At 40.7% G+C, this 13,253-nt stretch overlaps 1 protein-coding gene across 1 annotated transcript; it reads right to left on the minus strand.

The window, feature by feature from the left end:
* Positions 1 to 1,958: 1,958 nt before the first annotated feature.
* LOC115012473 (ras-related protein Rab-37-like) lies at positions 1,959 to 12,895 on the minus strand. Its single transcript, XM_029438103.1, has 9 exons — positions 12,445 to 12,895; positions 11,482 to 11,592; positions 9,551 to 9,592; positions 8,185 to 8,251; positions 7,958 to 8,010; positions 7,508 to 7,573; positions 6,671 to 6,727; positions 6,521 to 6,597; positions 1,959 to 4,318 (listed from the first exon to the last, which is right to left on the minus strand). The coding sequence occupies exons 1-9, from the start codon at positions 12,553 to 12,555 to the stop codon at positions 4,213 to 4,215; spliced, it is 690 nt and encodes a 229-aa protein (XP_029293963.1). The 5' UTR covers positions 12,556 to 12,895; the 3' UTR covers positions 1,959 to 4,212.
* Positions 12,896 to 13,253: the final 358 nt, after the last annotated feature.

Raw genomic sequence — 13,253 nt, forward strand, 5'->3', positions numbered from 1 at the left:
TCATTTAGGACAGTCGATTATCTAAAACATAATGTTTATTCTCAACCATTCCTGCTATTAAAAGCACTAAATAGCAGAAGTTATAGGGACATTTCCTCACTAGGAATGATAAAGTATTCATCGATTAAAGTTGCTTTAGCTTTATAATCTGTCCAGAGGGACACATTAGTGTGTCTGTCTGGGATATTCCACAGTGATTATGTCACTTTATCACATTTCCCCCCCCTGTGATGTATAGTCTGCCATAAAACATCATTAACCCTTTCATGCATAGAGGTCACGACATTGGACAGCTATTCAAAAGCTGTTTTCTTGTATATGCAGGGTTTTGATGGTATAGTTGCACATCAGCCACTAAAGTGAAGGCTATTGTATCATCCCATACACTGCTACTCAGTTGCAAGCTGTTGTAAGTGCAAGATACATTTCTCAAAACCAAGATGGCAGACAGACAGCCAGAAACTTCCAGTTGCTCATCAATACCTTGCCAATCCTTCTATGGAAAGCGACCCTTGCAGTTATAAAAAATTTGGTGACATCAAGTAACTAAGGAATCATAATTCATAAATTGTCCAAGTATTGATTTTATATTTGGGAGGAAATTACAATATTGCTACTGTTGTTGCTGAAAAAACTTCATCTGCAGGAACAGTTTTGGATGTAATTCCATTTATTATTATATTATTTGTTATTAGAATGCACAAATCCTGACTGAGGTGGTCATAATTCATGTATGAAAGGGTTAATATTGTTTTAAATATATAGAGTAATTGTTAAGGGGGCGTGAGCTGCATGAAATAATATGTAAGCTGTTAAGACTTCTGATATGCCAGTCTTTAGATTCAAATTAAATGATCAACATGCACAAATGAGTTATTCTGAGAACCCTAACAAGAGATTAATACAGCAATAATGATCAGCATCATTTTTAAACTCCACAGTGTTTCGAAGCAACCCAGAGCCCCTCTGGAGATTCAGAGATATGAGTGACACGGTTGTAAAAATAGAGCACAGCAGGAAGCTGTTAGAAGTTAAACCTCGGGGAGGATTTGACTTTTCTGCTGAGAATGCTTTCAGAGCTGATAAGAGGAGGGAGACAGGACACTGTCCAACCTGGAGTAAGCCACCGCAGCATCTGCCCTGATAACTGCAGCATGTTTAAGTGCAGCTGTTAGTTTAGTTAATGGGAAGTCATCCAGATAATTACTAGATGACTTCTTTTCACAGTAATGGATAGAAAGGGTCCTTAATGTGTCTGCAGTGTGACTCATGGGTGTGAGTAGAGAGGAGCCGAGCTGCATTCAGGTGTTCAGCCCCATACAGGAAATGTGCTTAATGTATATAATAGCAAACCAAAAACAACCTGACAAATGCATTTAACCTGGTACTTAAAGCATTATGACACTTTAGCCTTAATCTTTAGTTTTGGACATTTTAATACTTACTTATGGTAATAGATCTGTATGCACCCTTGCACCGCACTGTGGGTACTGACTCTATTTGCACAAAATCTGCTCAATGTTGCAGTGTACTCTTATATTTTGTCTCTTTATTTGTCTCATGTGTCTTCTAAGCTACTGGATGCCTACATTTCCCTTGGGATCAATAAAGTATCTATCTATCTAATAACTTCACCTAACATATTAATGCAACCACAGCATTAACAAAAACATCATCAGATGTTGAGCATCCTTTCAAAAACAATGTATCTTTATACTGCAATAAAAAGACTCATAAGTACAGAATCAACATGTGTGCTGGACCTTTCTAATTGATAAAACACTTTTTCTAGTCTAATTTTTTAGTGTGCGACATACTAGAGAATAAACAGGGTAGCTGCTGCCACACAGTGGCTCATTAACCTCAGCACATCCTTTCTCACACGCACGCGCACGCACGCACGCACGCACGCACGCACGCACGCACGCACGCACGCACAATAAATAAAAAACACAACATACAATACAAAATATACTTTTTTATATATCTAATATGATAACAAAGCACTTTGTCATGGCACTTTGTGATCACCGTGACTCCTCAGAAGAGGGACAAATGTGACATTGAGCAAGTTTGACAAGCAAACATTCATAATGAACATTGTACAAAGAAACGTGTTACACGATGCGGTGCATGATCAAATACAGCTTCAGTACAGTCTAGACAACAACATCCATCGTTGAAGGAGACACACAAATGTTTGGGAGCATCTCTGTGTGTGTGAGTGGTAGGAAGGTAAATAGCATGCTGAGGAATCTCCAACCAAAATATATGAAAATCATTATAATCATCTTTTTGTATCAAGCTGGGGATGCTCATGCAGCACATTTACATGTACAGTATTAAGTTTAACTGGCCCTGAATTGAATGTACAGACAGAGACAGTGGACGAGCACCCTCAAAAAGTTGGCTTTATTCTATCTAACAGCAGTACAGATGTGAACAGACAGGATCATTTGAGCTACAATCTGACCGTGAGACTGACGTCCACTTCTCAAACACTCTGAATTATCAAAGAATAATTATGTAGACTGTAAGGCCAACAGGGGTTCAGTTCACAGCCTGGTAAAACAGGGATGGAAACAAACTAAGAGCTGCAGGGCAAAATGTGATATCCACACCAACAGTTGTATTGATTGTTTGAATTAAACTACTATTTATCAAGAGTCGGGGCTGCAGACTGCAGGATGACAGATGTGGCACTTCAGAGAATAGGATCGAACTCCGCTTTCAGTGTCTGCTGCTGCCGCTGGACCAAACAAAGCTCAAAGAGTTCAGCTCACTTTGTTACTGAAGCTCAGCAAACAGTTTCATTACAAACATGAATTTACGCAAGGTCCTGAACTACTCAATCATTGTTCAAGTTCTTTACACATATTCACACAGATTCTTGGTGGCATGTGATGTTAATAGATCCGTCTGCTTGGATTTCTCCGGCCCCTCCCTAACCGTGATGAAATAGCGTGCTGCAGGGATGGCGTTTTATTGTGGGCTGACCCGGGAAGTTAGCGTCGCCCCTGGTTCCCTCGACAAAAAGTCAATGTCAATGATACTTAGACGTGTTCGGAAAAATAATCTGTACAAATGATCTATTATGGTTTTCGAATGCAAATCACCAGAAGTGAAAAGTTAACATTAGGCTTTAATTGAACTCCACCACGGTCGCATGACTTCAACGTCACCACCACTAACCTCTTTTACAAAAGCCTTTCCTCTTAGCAGGAGAAATTGATGAATGTACAAGTTGGGAAGTTTGAGTTGGAATAGTTTGCAAGAGTGCGAGTATAAACACAATAAGACTGCAAAGGCGGCCTTTGGCGTGATGGCGTTTAACGTCCCTAAGACACTTTAAAGCTTCAAAATTCACCAGTGGGGTATTAACTGCTCTATTTTAAGTTGGAAAACAAAATGTGAAAATCTTAATTATTTCAGGCTTCACCATATTCATGAAGAAAAACATTGACTTTAAGACGAGGGCACCGGAAGTGCAAAAACGCTGACTCATTTCTGGGTTTTGGGATTTATTCCTGCAGCACGCTATAGACAAGACTCCGAGGTATACTGCATTACGTATGTTGACCCCTGCTGGTAGCGTTAGCATTAGCAGGCGCCAAGAAACGCTGTACATGAGACAGATTTGTTTCCATTCTGTGGCAGTACACACAACACATGGGCTGACTGGAAACTGTGCAGTGTCTAGAGCACAACAACATATTAAATATTTTGTAATGAAACTCCATGTCTCCATGTCTGCCCACCTCCTGTCTAAAAATAATAAACTCTTCAGATCTACACAAATCACAAGGGTGCCATATTATTAATCGAAAACAACACATTTTGAGTTTGCAGATATAGCATAGAACGATAATAATGTTTTCTGTTTGTCCCTGCAGATGGATATTGCATTTCAGATTGAATCTCCTAACTTGTATTTTGACACAATTGTTACCACAAACATTTTTATACGAATTACATAAAAGGGATTTAAAATTCACATTTCAGATAAGGGATGGCGGCCAATCAAGATTCACTTTCCATTCAAGCTAAAAGCTCAGTGGAGAAGACAAGGTTTTCTGCTTCTCAGGTTTGGTGCTGGGATTGGCTTTTCCTAAGAGAGCAGACATTTATTTATTTTTCCTCTCCCTCCCTCCCTCCCTCCCTCCCTCTCTTTCCATCTCTCTGTGTCTCTCTCTGCCTGACGATCAGCATCAGCTACATCAGGCCACAGCAGCTAGACTTGTGCTTCTGAGACTCGATGTAGTCGTGTATCTGGAACTTGGGCTCATTCTGCTGCTGTGTGGCTCTGTGCTTCAGCTCCCTAATGGAGAGAGACGCAAGACGTTAGATACAGAGGGGGCGGATGTGTGGGATGGAGCACAAATCAAGAAAATGAGAAAGGAAGAAAAGTAAAAAAAGCAAAGAGAGGGAGGGAGAGAGAAACATCTATATGTACTGAGATGTAATCTAAATGCTTCTGGCATGAATCATTTCATCTAACTTGCACTTAAAAAACACACAATGATTGCAAATCACCCACATTACTTTCTTCCACAGCTCTGGGAACAAGCTGCACAATCAGTCATTTCTTTAGACTAAATAACAATTCTTTCCTATTTCCAGCCTTTAAATTAAAAAAAGGTGTCTGCACAAGGAAGTCAGTCAAAAGTTAATTACACAGTTAATGTTTGAAATCCTCAGGGGGCCTCAAACATGCACAATCCCATTGTAAGGAGTCAACAGGAACAAACAAGAAATGAGCTAAAAAAAACAATTAGAGAGTATTAGTTACTGTGAGCATCAAAGAAAAGCACAAACATACTTGTATACTAAGAGGAGAAAGGTGCACCTTTTTAGTACAATTTGTAGAAACATTCTTTTTTTCTCACTTCAGAGGATTATTTATAAGAAGATTTAGCCTTTGAAGCGTAACGTATTTGATTTAAGGATCACTTGTAGATGACTCTGGAAATGAGAAAAGTGCTAATAGCTTCTCTGTATGATCCCTGAGTGTATTTGTTTTGTTTCTCTCTCTTTCTGGCTGTTAATTTTCTTTAGTAATAGTTGTTTGCGCTCATTTAAGTGGGTGGTGAGGTGTTGGGGCATCTTGCAACCAAAACATGAAGTCAACCTGCTGTGAGGCCTTGACTTAAAGCTCAGAATAAAGACGGCCGATCAACCAGCCATATCGTATAGAAATAAAAACACCTGCATTCTTTAGTGATTTCCCTCCTGTAGTTCATTATATTGAATAGCTACATGCAGTGTGTTGTGAGAGGAGTAACTTGTATTACATGGAATACGCCCAGGAATGCCACCCATATGTGATTGTTAAACATTTTATTATAAAACGTCCACTTTTCCAAAAAAGGCTTCCTGCCAGATTTCAGACCCTTGAGATTTGATCCCATTCAGCCACAGTAGTGATGTTGGCCGATAAGTTCTGACTCAAAGTCAGCACTCTAGTTCATCCTAAAGGTGTTGGATTGATGTCAGGGATCTGTGTTGCCATTCTTCTGCACCGAGGTATTATATTAATAAAAGAGGTATTTATGGACTTCTTGTTGTGCACAGAGGCATGTTGACAAAGAAGCTTAGCTTTTGCCACAAAGTTGGGGGAACACTGTTGTCTAAAATATCCTCGTGTAAGGCAGCATCTTTCAATGGGAAGAAAAGAAATCTAATTTATTCAATCAATTATGAAATATTAGGGCATATTGACTAAATTAACATCTGAATTAATTGAAAAAAAACTTATGCAATAAGCCCACAACTGACATATTACCACCTTCTTACTCCAACTAGTTAGCAAACAATTGCTTATTTACACATCCAGCAGACAGCGAGCAACATAAGTATTCATTTGGATATTCACTCTTTTTTGGCTCTGTTTTACCAACTGTCGAGTGAAATATCAGACTCTTTAGGTGCTAAATGCTCCACTCTATTCCCCAGCTAGGAGCTTACTTTGCTAAGGTAGTGGAGAAGATTCTCTGAGCTGCACCTTTTACATTACACTTAGTCAGGGGCGCCCAAAGCGACACGTGGGACACCTGTTGTATTGTTAAGACGCAAAATTAGGATCCCAAATTCCATAAATTAATGTAATATTATTTTATCTTTTAGGTAGTTCAATAACACACAAACTCCACAGAAGCAAATGATCTTCCACTTTTAACGATCAGCGCTGCAATTTCATAGCATGCTCTTGTAGCGGTCTCCTGAAATGCAGAGGGGCTGGAGGGAGAAGGCCTCGCTGTCAGCGAAGTTTACAGCTCGCCGGTCTTTAGCTTTTGCGCGTTGCTGTGGTACTTTGAAAGAGCTGCTACATGTTTAGTTTTAGCTTTATATAAAAAAATTGTTTTAATTAATTAATTAATTAATTAATTAAAAGAAAAAAATTCTAGAAACATCTGGTGGGCCAAATCAAACCTTATGGTGGCCCACTTTGGGAAGCCCTGCACTTACTCATTTCATCCATCGCTCATATAGAAATGTTGATAAGTGCAGCTTGAAGACTTACTTTCCTATGGCGAGAAAGGCCAGCTCCACATTGACTCCTGTCTTCGCACTGGTCTCCATAAATGGTACACCGTATTCCTATGACGGAAAAACGTTAGAGGAGCAAGAGGAGTGCCTGTCGTTGAGAATATGACCACACATCATACATTACCTTCGCCAGCTTCTCTCCATCCTCCGTCTTCACGACCCTCTCTGCAGCCATGTCTGCCTGTAAGACAGCAGTGGGAAGAGAAAACAACAAGTCATCATAGGAGGAGGTTGAAGGGTCACAGTTTCCCCATGCCATTGGCTATAGTGATGCACCATCGTGTCACCGCGCACGTCCTCTTATCTGCCGCCAGCTGCTGAGCCAGAGCTCTCTCAGACTGATGAGATGTCAGAAACTCAACCTCTAGCAGAAGAGCAGCACTCCCACACAGACTGATGCCAGCAGTCCTGCAGCTCGCACAGCAAATGATCTAAGCTGCTGCTGTGTGACATCTCTGACCCGGGAGAAAGGTGAGTCCTCTCTAAGCCACCAGAGGGAGCTTAGAAATATATCAACATCGACTGCAGATACATCACCAGCAGCGTTGTGGAGGAAAATGATTTTATGCAAGGGAAGCTTCAAGCAAGTGATAAGTCATTTGTGTGGCAGGTTCTGAATTTATCCTTCCCAGTCACAACAATCAAATAACATTGGGTGATGGGGAAGAAATGAATGTGTTGATGTGGGCGATTATGTCAACGGACCAACTTTATATTAACCACAGGGAAATTCTTCTCACAGACTAAAACATAAATCAATAATGACACACAAACACAATCAAGGCTGCGCTTCACTTCAGAGTTTGCATTCACGCATGTGCTGCATAGCGGAGACATGTTCTGGCTTTTAAGCATTCACATGTCTGTCTGAGGGTGATAAGAGTGTGTTAAACTTGTGCTAAGAGACCAGCTATCCTCCTGATCTTCTTCATGTAGCGCAAAAAAAGGAAGCTTTGCTCACCTTGTTGCCGAGCAACATGATGACCACATCCTTCTGGGCATACTCGTGTATTTCAGTCAGCCAAGCCTTTGAAAGTACAAAAGGCAGACAGATACAGGAGGAGGGGGGGGGGGGAGAAGAGAGATTGGTCTATAAAAAAAACAAATACCACCACTTACAGTTTGCCTGTTTGCATATTATCACCACCCTTCAATCAATCACGGCGAGACACAGTCACTCTTATCCTTGAACATTTTTTATTGCTTTTCATTAAGGAAACTGGAAAGTGTGTCGTGAAGCAAATGATAACATCGTGTCATTTCCATGGAGGGCAGTGAGAAAATGTTAGAGGTACTTTGCATGTAAACAGTCAGGGTGAAGCGTTCAGCCTGACAGAGTTTAGAAAGTGAAAATGAAGAGAGAGGAGAAAGAGAGAAAGAGTGGGAGGGAAAAGTAATTTGATAGTCTTACCCTGATATTGTCAAACGAGTGCCTACTGGTGATATCGTAAAGCAGGAGTAGTGCTGTAAAAGGAAACAGAACACCTTCATTGTTATCTGCACACTGTCTTATGCAACTGACACTTTCTATGCACACTAATAAAAATAAGATACACATCTTAGCCAGGTTACCTACACCACCTGTTCCCACACACTAACACACACATCAGGAAGTGCAATATAAAAAGCAAAGGTTACCCTGGGCATCTCTGTAGTAGGCGTGCGTTACGCTTCGAAATCTCTCTTGGCCAGCTGTATCCCAGATCTGCGTCACAAACCACATAATTACACAACAGCTAATGTGGGAAAAGTGAACATCCTAAACAATCCTCCACAGCCAACGACTAAAGCAGAAAACATACCATTATACCGCACTACAAAGCAAAAATGCAGAAACTATATATTTATTCAAAATGTATTTAAGACCAGAAACCGACTTTTTTTAATATAAAGTTTTTAAAAAACGGCATTATTTCAAAGAAAACAGCTCAACCAAGCCGCCCAGTCAAAGCAAGAGACACATTTAGCTAGTTTATTAAATTTAGGCAGCCTAGGTAGATAAGTTAGCCGCGGCTAGCCTCTAAAGCTAAATGTACTTTTATAACCCCTAGGTTGTTTCCTGTAAATGAAATACATCGATCATGATTAAATAACATCTTAGTAATTTAGTTTGTTGTCCCACATAAATAATCTAGAAACTAAATCTGGTCATAGAGACTAGAACAGCTAACGTTAAAATAGTCATGCTGGTAGGCTAAGTAGCCTAGTTTAGCAAACTGAACATCCTTGCAGATTTTATTTATGCCATATTACTTTCTTTTCAAATGAATCAGCTAAAAACCAATTACCATTACACATTTTGTTTGCGGTTACTGAGTTTTACTCATATTCCTTTAAGTTTTCTGAAGGCAGAGTGCAGTTTTTAGGTTGTATATGTATAATAATTGGTTTAATGAGACATAAAATGACAGTATTACATCCTATCAATTGTTATACTATTTATTGGCCTTAAAACTTTAAATCCTTTTCTCTCAACTTCTGCTTTTTTGTAGACCTAATTCCTTTCCATAGTATAGACTCATGGTGGTTTGTACTTTGGAATTAATACCAGGATTTTTATCATTTTCAAGGCCCCGTGCAAGAAAGAACAAATCTAAGGATTTACTCGAGCTAGCAGAGGAATCTAATTTGGGCACTTCCCACTCAGTGTTGAATGAACAGGTTATGATGATAGACGGGTATGTGCCTTAGATTAACAGCTTGCTGCTGGCACAAAACCCTGAAGAGCTGCTCATATCGCTACAATATCAGAGACTTTGATTGGATTGGCAACGCAAACAATGAATACCAACTGAGTGTAAAGCATATTTAGGTCAATTATTATTTGTAAATTACTTTTCTGATTATTTTTGATTATACATAATAGCAGATAAATATACCAGATAGAATATACCAGATGAGTCTATATATATATATATATATATATATATATATATATATATATATATAGGTCAATAGCTGTCAGGAGGATTAGTCTCACACAGGTAAAGGTCCATGTTCTCACCTGCAGTTTGACTTTCAGGTTGTCGATATCCACCACTTTATTCTGCAGACATGAGAAGAGCCATGAGAGTCTGACAATCCACCATATGCTTTAGAGACTGGAGGGCTGTGACAACTGCACAGAAATGAATGACGAATATCCCAGCAGACTAAAAAAAAGCTAAGAGACAAGACAACTAAAAGTGGCTTTGAACAATGGCAGAGACAGTCATTTGCTACACCCACACAACATCAAGGTCCTGGGATTAGACTTAATTACACAACAGTGAGAAAGACGACTGGCAGCATAACGACTGACTCCCCCGTTAATTTCCTGCAGCCACGTAGGGGTGCCCTCTGATTTCCTGTAGAGAAAGGATTGGCATAAAAATAGTTAAGGTCACCACGTTAAAAAAAGCTAAATGTTGTGACAGATGAATGTATTGAATTAAAAGAGGAGTGTAAATGAAGGTAAAGGTAACATGCAGTATTTTAACAGGCATGCTCCAACATGCAACAACAAAAACACATGTTCACGCTCTGTTTCATGGGGGCTGGGGGTTATTTTTGCAAGTTTTTTATGTTACCATAACCTGCTAGATCAACAAGCCAGCTGACAACCGCATTTCAACCTTGCACAGCAAAAATCAGCTAAAGAGAGATGACGGAAGTGTGACTAGAAAATGCTCTGCAGCACTTCCTCAATCCTTACATCTCTTCGTATCAGTGACAGGTCACCACAAACATCCCCGGCCCCGAACGCACACAACTGCACCCAAGAGAAAAGCAGTCAGAACTACACAGTGACAAAAGAAAACTCTGCGATGTATGTGAAGCTAAAGCTGCCACCTGTCAAATCCTCTGCCTTGGCAGAATGGACAAGATTCAACCCCTTGCATTAGTTGCCATGGGTTTCCATTCCCCCCCAATTATGACGTTAGAGGAGCATGCATGCTGAGTAACTGCTACAAGGAAGCATGCCGAAAATAGATCGGCCATGTTACAAGCTGCCACAACAGCCTGCCTATCCATGCACAGAGGACAACCTCAGCTCCCTGACTGAACTGCACCTCTCAAATTACTCTGTTTCTAAGAAAGCTTTGCCCCTTTTCATGAACACAAGCGAGAAAATGATTGCTTAAATTTAGAACCATTGTAAATGAAAACAGGTGCAAGTTCGATATTTGAATAGTTTTTTATGAATGGCCACCGGCCGCAGTACTTGTTGCTTTTGTTTGAGTGGTGCTTCTGAATGGACAATGACCCTAGATCATATATCTGTCAGACATCCATTACGCTCTCTAATGTCCACACAGAAGAAAACAACACATCACTCTGGCTAATGCAACTCAATAACCTCCTCAAACAACCCCTGCTTGACTTGCCATTAGTGTGAGTGTTGTGCCTTGATTGGAGGGAAAGAGGAGGTTGAAACATTCACTCCAAGTTGCCTTTTTTCATGTTCTTCCCGCAGAGGAAGATATACTGTAGAAATCTGCTCCAAATTCAGCGACAGTCATTGTTTGTTTGTGTGCGTGTGCATGAGGAATATGTGACTAGGTAGGGGCTCGTCTGTCAGCACTGAGTCCTCCAGGACCGAGCTGAGCAGCAGCCAATCTTTCCAGGAGACAGAGACGTGGGCAGGCATCTGCCAAGACATTTATGAAGCCATCATCCAACAGAGCCTCGCAGCAAGTGGTCTGTGAACTTGACTGATTGGTGAGAGGATTTGTACATTTGGTGCTATCATCGCAGAATGACAAAGTGTTCCCCGCTGAAATAAAGTGATAATTGGGCCAAAGTGGGTCCCTTGTCGCTTTGTAAATATCATTAGGATGTTTGTCAGATGGTAAATGTTTCCTCATACACGTAACAAGAAAGTAACACAAACACATGAGTATAGAACAGTATAATGAGCTATTATGTAAGACTGTTAAACCGCATCTCTCTCACCCTAAAGTCTATTCCAACGGTGGCTATAAAGTTGCCTCCCAGAAATGCCCCGTCTTTAAAGCGCACCAAGACGCACGTCTTCCCCACGGACGAGTCTCCCAGCAGCATCACCTAGAGCAAACCCACCATCAGAGAAGAGGGACAATATTACAGCTGGAGAAAAAATAACTGACAGCTTATACATGATGGTAGGATAAGAATTACAATGCCCTCAAAGCTGAGGAACGTAATGCACAACTATCATGATGTTTGAGTCGAGATGATGATGTTGTGCATTGTCTTATTTTGGTAAGATTTCAGTTTGTGTTGTCTGAGCTGCATGTGACACTCCAGAGAGAGGATTCAAGATGTTTGAAACAACTCTGTAATTTGAACTCTCATCATGTTTCAGTGTGCATCCAAAACTAATCAATATAATTACAACAGGATGTGTAATTATACATCTATGCATCCAGCACATTCACTTATTCACACAGTGAGTCACAGCTGCATAAACATATTCATAGATCACAATGAATTTAACTTGAATTTAACTTTTGTCTGTTGGTCTTTATTAAACAGTTACAGGTGTGCATGTGCAGCTTTTAAATATTTAACGGGAGGGAGCAACAAGTACACCCTCAGCAAATATTTGCTTATCAGTCAGGGCGGACAAAGCAACCTCGAGAGATTTAAAGGCTCAGAAAGACCTCTTAGTAATTAAAATCAAACATTAAGGTCGATGACTTGTGTGTACAAACAGTGGTCTGTTTGACAGGGAGAATGCATACATCGAGACTAAACAGCTGACAGTTAATGGTTTTAACTCATTATTCTCCAGATGTGGAGAGTCAACATTCATGTTGTTGCTGCCGGTACACCCGGTTGTGTTTGTGTCAAACCTACACTACATTCAGACACCTGTTCCACCAGCATCACCAAGAAAAACAAAAAACAAAATCAAGACAAGACGGAAATACACACCTTGAAGGCAATATCATAATACTCGTTAATAGAAGCGCATCTCTCCAACACATATTTTGACGTTCCGTTTTTAGACTGGTTGTCGATCAACAATGTATTTCTTTCGGACATTGCTATGGCAAGAAAGGAAGCGCAGGCTGAGAAAAGCCAAAGCGCAGTTTATCTTAAAATGTGTCAAAGAAAGACGCGCACGGTGTCTGTGAGATCTCCGCCGCTCAGTCCCGGTGTCCGCCAGCCTCCAGCCCCTGTGCTCGCATTACTGCGCGTGGCCACGAAATGATCTCCGGGCTCTTCCCGAAGGAGGGAAAAAAAAAAAAAATCACACCTTAATATCGCACTGTCAGAAGATGGATGTGAAAGGTCAAAACTTGAAAAACAATGAGCGCCGAAGCTGTTTCTGCGTCTACATCCACCAGCAGTCAACAAAGCGGTGATGGCAAACAGGCGGAAACATTTCTCTGCATCCTGGCGTGGGCAGATGGTTAACTGAGCGTGACTGTGAGGACGTCGGCAGTGTTTTTCTTATGAGTGAAAACACCAGTCTGTCAGTGTGTCAGGCTGACATTGTCCTCAAATACAGCTGTAGGGGTCAAGCGCGCTGTGGGCTGACTCATCCGCCACAGGTAGTGCTCGATCCCGGAGAGGGTCAGGGGGAGAGCAGAGACCCGGAGAGGAGGGAAATGTGACTTATTAGTTTGAAATACACTTGATGCATAACGATCTCCTAAAGATAGATGAAGTGTTATTGGTGCGTAAAATGGCGCGCAAACCTTGTTCAGAAATCTTTTTCCAAACATGTTTCCTTTATC

This window comes from Cottoperca gobio, chromosome 8, assembly GCF_900634415.1.
Source record: "Cottoperca gobio chromosome 8, fCotGob3.1, whole genome shotgun sequence".
Classification (NCBI taxonomy): domain Eukaryota; kingdom Metazoa; phylum Chordata; class Actinopteri; order Perciformes; family Bovichtidae; genus Cottoperca; species Cottoperca gobio.

Bases quoted from the DNA above. Each gene is read 5' to 3' on its own strand.
- LOC115012473 (XM_029438103.1), bottom strand. From the start codon at position 12,555: ATGTCCGAAAGAAATACATTGTTGATCGACAACCAGTCTAAAAACGGA. The intron at 9,593-11,481 runs GTGAGAGAGATG...TCATGTCTGCAG, and splicing joins CCGTTGGAATAGACTTTAGG to AATAAAGTGGTGGATATCGA. The intron at 8,011-8,184 runs GTAACCTTTGCT...TTCCTTTTACAG, and splicing joins CTACTACAGAGATGCCCAGG to CACTACTCCTGCTTTACGAT.